We start from the raw sequence: 6,668 nt of genomic DNA, 5'->3' as shown, positions 1-6,668 counted from the left end.
TAGAAGTATGTTGTTTAATTCCTCTTATTTGGTACCTTTCCTACTATTTTTCTGTTATTGATTTCCAGTTGAATTGAACTAATTTCTGTTGACATAGTTTGTATGGTTTCTAGTCTTTTAAATTGAAGTATATTTTTGACTCACAATGAAGTGAATGCTCTGGGTGTCTTGAAAAAGTACACAGAATCTGCTCTTAAAGGATGAAATAATTTTAGAATATCAATTAGATCAACTTCATTTATAATACAATTTGGGTTAAGCATATCCTTACTGATTTTCAGATTGCCTGATCTATGAACAAGTAAAAGAAAGATATTAACTTTTTAAATATGGATTTTTCTTGCTACAGATTTATCAGTTTTTTACCACATATTTTGACAGGAGGTTAAGTACATAAACAATAAGGATAGTTATTTCTTTTTGATAATTCACCACCTAACAATATGTAATGGTTCTCTTTATGCCTAGTAATTGTTTTTTGTTTTGAAGTTCGCTCTGTCCAAATTTTAAAATAACTATTACAGGAGATTAGTGTATCTATGGTATATTTTTTTGCTGTTCCCTTACTTTTGGTCCATCCAAATCTTTACATGAAAATTGTGCTTTAGAGTAAACATATACTACAGTTTGGATCTGTAGTCCCAACAAAGACGTGTATGTTAAAGCCTTGATCTTTGGCTTGGTACTATTGGGAAGTAGTGGAATCTTTAAGAAGTAGGTCATAATAAGAGGTTTTAGGTCATTGGGTTTGCTCCTTTGAAGGGTATGGTAGCACCCCCCTTCCTCTTCCATCTCTTTGTTTCTTGGGTGCCATGAAGTGAGCAGCTTTCTCTATCACACACTATCCCATGATGTATTACTGCCCTGTCTCAGGTCAAAAGCAATGTGTGCAACAAACCATGAATGGAAAACACCAAAGTTCTGAAACAGACTACACCTTTCCTCTTTTTAAGTGTATTATCTTAGGTATTTTGTTATAGTAACACACAACTGACTAACACAATATATATAGTGCTTTGCTATTTTCCTTTTTATTGTATATATTTATGGGATACAATATGAAGTTTCAATATATGTATACTGTTTTAGTCAGCTTTTTCACTAACCAGAAAAATTGTAGAGGAGGAAAGATTATTTAGGGGCTCACATTTCACAGTTTCAGAGGTCTCAATCCATAAGAGGCAGGCTCCATTCCTCAGGGCTCAAGGTGAGGCAGGACATCATGGTGGAAGAGTTTGACTGAGGGAAACAGCTCATATGATGATCAGGAAACAGAGACTCCACTCTCCAGGTGCAAAATATATATATACCCCAAAGCTACAGTCCAATTCCCACCTCCAGTCACACCCTACCACTTCAGTTACCGCTCAGTTAATCCCTGTTTGGGGATTAATTTCACTGATTTTCTTCTTGAATTGTCTCACATGTAGGCTTTTGGGAGACACCTCACATCCAAATCATAACAAGAGGGTATGGAAAAATTATGGTGAACCTTTCTTCCCTCTTACACCCAACAGGTGTTAAACTTTGATTTGTGAAGTCTTAGGGAACAGAGCATTTTGTTATGGTATCATTACATGAGGTGCTACTGTCCTTGTGACACCAGTTATTTTAAGTTGGAAGAAAAAGGAATTGAATACTTCGGATGTAGACATGTTGTGGTCTTAAAAGCAAAATGTTATTAAAGAATTTTAGGCTGAAAATGGAAGTATGTTGAAGTTCCATATGAAGACTAATTGCTAAACAAGTAAACATCAGTCTCCATAACCTACTAAAGTAAAAAGAAAAATGTCAGGAGTCCTTCCTTATTCCAATTGTGAAAATGGAGAAAGTTGTTGAGGCCCAAAGGGGAAATGACAACTGGGGGCTATGGCCAGGATGATTGGGTGATTACTGGCGCTGATGTCACAAGGAGCCATTGTGAGGGAACCTGAAACAGCCGGTATATAAGAGGGTGGCCGCAGCTGGGTTTTTGTCCATTAAGTACAGGAAGCTCTTGGTGGTGACCTGTCGGACTCCCAGATAGTTAGAGCGTTTGGTTGTTGGCGGTTGGTGGTTGTGGTCTTTGGATATTGTTTTTTTTTATTTGGGTTTTTTGTTTTGTTTTATTTCGTTTTTTGATTTTGGTTTGTTGTTTTGTTTGTTTGTTTGTTTGTTTTGTTTTTGTTTTTCTTCTTAGCTAGCATCCTTAGTTGGGGTTCCTGCTTAGGATGCATAGCCAGAGTAGACAGACTAGTGTAGCGTTGCAGGGGCCCAGCTCCTGCGAAGAGACGGCCTTCCGGGACCGCTATGAGGTCCTGAGGACCATCGGGCGTGGTGGGTGTGCAGAGGTGCACGTAGCCCGCCATCTCCTCACTGGGGCAGAGGTTGCAGTGAAAGTGCTGCCAAAGGTAAAGAGGAAGCTGGCCCTTTCCGAACCGGAGGTGATGAGGTCACTGGATCACCCCAACGTTATCCAGCTCTTCCAGGTGATCGAAACCTGTGAGCACGTCTACTTGGTGATGGAGCACGCCACAGGGGGCCAGGCGCTCAAGCACATCCCACCCAGGGGCATGCGGCAGGAGGAGGCGCGGAGGGTGTTCCGGCAGATCGCGGGGGCGGTGGGCTACTGCCACAGCCAGGGCGTGGTGCACCTGGACCTGAAGTTGCCCAACGTGGTGGTGGATGCGGCTGGCACCTGCAAGCTCATCGACTTTGGCCTCAGCCTGAGGGTCAGGCCTGGGCAGAAGCTGCGCAGGTTCTGGGGCACCCTCGCCTACCTTGCTCCCGAAATCCTCCTGAGGCGAAGATATGAGGGCCCCCCAGCGGACGTGTGGAGCCTGGGCGTCATCCTGTTTTATCTGTTGACCGGAAGGTGCCCCTTCAGGGCGGTCTTGCGCTCGGGGATGGTGAGGCGGATCCAGGAGGGAAGGTACCACATCCCTGACCGCGTTCCGTCCCAAGCACGCAGGCTCATCCGTAGCATGCTGAGCATGGACCCGGCGCGGCGCCCCACGGTAGAGCAAGTCCTCCAGCACCCGTGGCTGAGGGAGGGTGAGGAGGCTTCGCCCTGTCAGGATGGGGAGCCACCCCCCAAACGCCCAGACCCCGCCATAATGGCAGCCCTGGTGGACTTGGGTCACGACCCTTATGAGGCCTGGGTGTCTCTGACTAGGGGGAAATTTGATGACGCGGCGGCCCGCCTACCTGATCCTTCGGCACCAGCTGAGCCAGGGGGCGGGTTGCGCGTTCAAGGGGAGGCCCGAGCGACCCGCACACCCTTCCGATGGCTCCGTCCTCCCAAGGAGGAGCACCAGCGAGCTTGCCCTTCGCCCTTGCCCCTCGTGCCGTGACCATCGACTTCCTGAGGAGGCCCAGCACACAGGGCAGAAAGACCTCAGAAGGGTCAGCCTGACTGGCACCGACCTCCGCTGGCTGCTCCAAAGGATCCCTGCACCTGCCCCTGTGCCCCAGAAGCCCAGCCCTTCCCGCAAAGATACCTCCACAGGGCAGCCCAAGGCCTGGAAGCGGGTGGCTAGGAGGCTTGCCACCTGCTTCCGCCAGCTGTGTTGCTGCGAGCCCTGTGGCAGCAAAGAAGACTCTCCAGGGACCAGAGAGCAGAAACGTGGCAGAGGCAGAGTGCGAGTGGCTCCCATGTGATGGAGAGCTGCGTCAGACCCACCCCACTGGCAGCCGGAGGACGCTGTGCTCTCTGCATCAAGACCTCAGGGTCTGGGCCTGGGTCCCTGTGGACTCCAAACAGCTGCAGGAGCCACGCGTGCAAACAGGCTCAGGCTTCTCTGCACCAGGCGCAGCCAGAGGCACCTGTGGATCCACCTGGACAATGGGAGTCTCCTCTGCCCCCACCTGCGAGAGACACCAGAGACTGGTTTTCCCTGGGACACTTGCCCCAGTACTGCCCTTCTCTGTCCTTTTCCCCATATTTCTGGAAGAGCAGAGGCTTTTCTTGATAAATTTGTTTCTTGAAAACTTTATAATACAATTGATGTTCCTAAGATACAAAAAAAGTGTGGTTAATAAAATGTGGCCAGGGTCAAGGCCCTTAAGAACTTGGATGGGGTCCCCCAGCAGCTCATTCTGAGGCAGGGCAAGACCAGTGTAGCTCCCTCTCCGGGTCAGCGCATTTGGACACTTGATCACCTTGAGCCAGTGCAGATGGGGTGTCCTCAGTCTCAGGCAACGGACATGGGTGCTCGCTCGCCTTTAGCCATTGTCGTTGGGGACTCGGTTATTTTATCCTAGTGTGGAAGGAGACTCACCTCCTTTACCCGGTTTGGCTAGAGACTCTCCCCTGGAACCTGTGTAGGCATGGCTTACATTTAGCCTGGTGGTCTTTTCCAAAAGGAACTTCTCTCCCAGTTTTCAGGTCCCTCCCTGGGGTCGGCAGAGAGGGTGGCTTTCCCGTGTTGGAGAAATCGTGTCTGATAGGCTCAGGTCCGGGCCAGGCTCGGAAAGGCGTCTTCCCTGTGGCTCCTGTCGGTCTTCCCCCTGGGAGCAGTGTCACTCCGCTGTAAGGGAGAGATGGAAGGGCGGTTTCACTCCATTATTTCAATATGTGAGCGCTCATCCCCTGCACGCCGAGGTCCTTCCACCAAGCAGCACTTAACCCACCGGCACCATGCCTAAGGCCAATGCCCACTTTTCCCTTTTGGGTCACAAATGCCGCTTTCTCCCTGAGGTCTTCTTTGGTCTCCAGCTTCCTATGGTCTTTTGCCTGCTTGCCATAAGTGCATTCGGGTGGGAATGGGTGTTTGGGCCCATGCAAGTCCCCAGTGGACAGGAGATCATGGGCAGGGGCCCAGCAACCCAAATATGATGTTCATCTTCCCGCAATGTGACTAGGAGTGGGTCTGAGTTGCACAGTAAGGTGAATGGGAGGGCCTGAGTTGCACAGTGAGAGTCAAACATACCTGTTGCCTTTGGAAGGTATGAAGCCCCAGCTATTTCTTGGGAGTAACAGAAAATGGATTATGCAACTGCACAAGTTTAAACACACTAACATTACAATATGGTGACATAGACCATTTTGTGAGGAAGCATGCTCAGTCACAAGGACATGGACACCACATAGCCCAGTGACCACTAAGCAAATTAGGTTCTCAACCTGAAAATTTCCAAAAGGTTCTTGGGTCACACATATCATCTCTGGAGAGTTCTACCACACATTTAAAGAAGTCCTAATTTCAATTCTATGGAGTCATTTCCAGGAAGTAGAACAACAGGAATGATTCACAATTTATTTTCCGAAGTTGGCATTACCAGATTGTTCTACTGCGAAAGGTGTTTCCAAAGGAAAACAGTGAAGGCAACCTAGGATTGACAAGGCCAAAGGGCATCGTGAATATAGATGTGAAAGTACCAAGAGAGTGCAGGCCCAAGACATCCTATGGTTGTATGGGCTGATGTAGGATTGTGGTGTGACAGAATTCACCTTCCATGGATTGAAATAATAAAAAAAAAACAGGAAAAATAGGAGGAATAGTGAGTGTTTTTGGTTAAATTACATCCCTCAAATCTTATGTTTAGCTCCTAATCCCACAACTAGGAATTAGGCCTTTTTTTGAGAGATGGCATTGCCATGATGAAATTTCCTCAGGATGAGGTCATAAGGCAGTAGTGGGAGCAACGTGCCCATTATGAGGAGAGCAGGGGTGCTATAGGGTTAGTGGGACTTGTGTCCTTATAAGGAGAGCAGTCTGGGTTGCCGTTTCCTTTGCACTGGTGTCTTTATGTGATCATTTTCTCTCCTGTGGAGGTGATTTTTGTCATGAAATATTTGAATTCCCTTACCTTTCATCTTGGGTATGTTTTGTGTTTCTCACGGGCAGACCATTTAATGAGAGAGAGAGACCACTCTGATGTGAACCTGTGGCAGTGTAACTTCAGTAATGCAGAGATTACTCCCTCTACACAACTGCATTCTGATCCCCCTCACTTACCGATGTCACCGTGTACCATGTGTGTGCATGGTGTGTTCACTGTCATAGGCTGGAATGAAGGCTGAAGTGGCCTCTGAGGGTCAGTGCTGCTCAGCATGGTGAAACAATCTGTAAGCGTCCCCTGCACCAGCAGTGTCCTGTGCTGACTCTCTGGAGAAATATTCTCTGTACCCTGGAGCCCTTAGTGGGTGTGGGTTTACACATAGTTGAGAGGCCTTCAAGGCATCTTTCCTAGTGTGTGTGTGCAAAATACTTAGTATCTCTTTCAAGGCTGAAATCTCTTCAAGAAGCTTGTCTTCCTTAGCCTTATGTACACGTGCACTTTTCTGGCTCAGCTGCAAGCTTTTAAAGTGCTTTGGCTTTAACGCTGCTCCCCATTCTCACAGCAAACTAGGCCGAAGGCCACCGGTTAACATCCGTGCCAGTGACTGAACGTGCTGTGCCATCCTGAAATTCCCTCCACCAGAGTAAGTAGTTCGTCCCTTTAATTCAGAATCACACAGATCTCGGGGCATGAGCAACACGTAATGGAGTTCTCAGTGCCAAATACCTGTTGGTGAGATCTGTCAGTCACTGATAGTACACCTACCACCTGAAAAGAAGAGCCTAGGGAAGGAGAATGTGATTCAGGGTCATGATTTCAGAAGTCTGAGTCCAGACATAGCCAAGGGTATCGCTGCGAGCCAAAGTGAGCCAGCACACCATGGGAAAGGGTCCAGCAGAGGAGAA

The 6,668-nt window shown here is 48.0% G+C and overlaps 1 protein-coding gene across 1 annotated transcript; it reads left to right on the top strand.

The window, feature by feature from the left end:
• Window positions 1-2,210: 2,210 nt before the first annotated feature.
• LOC124985600 (sperm motility kinase 2B-like) lies at window positions 2,211-3,639 on the top strand. Its single transcript, XM_047554319.1, has 2 exons — window positions 2,211-3,328; window positions 3,426-3,639. Exons 1-2 carry the CDS (start codon window positions 2,211-2,213, stop codon window positions 3,637-3,639), a joined length of 1,332 nt encoding a protein of 443 aa, XP_047410275.1.
• The last annotated feature ends 3,029 nt before the right edge of the window (window positions 3,640-6,668 follow it).

Source organism: Sciurus carolinensis, chromosome 5 (genome assembly GCF_902686445.1).
Source record: "Sciurus carolinensis chromosome 5, mSciCar1.2, whole genome shotgun sequence".
NCBI classification, from domain to species: domain Eukaryota; kingdom Metazoa; phylum Chordata; class Mammalia; order Rodentia; family Sciuridae; genus Sciurus; species Sciurus carolinensis.
This window is presented reverse-complemented; position numbering and strand designations above follow the sequence as displayed.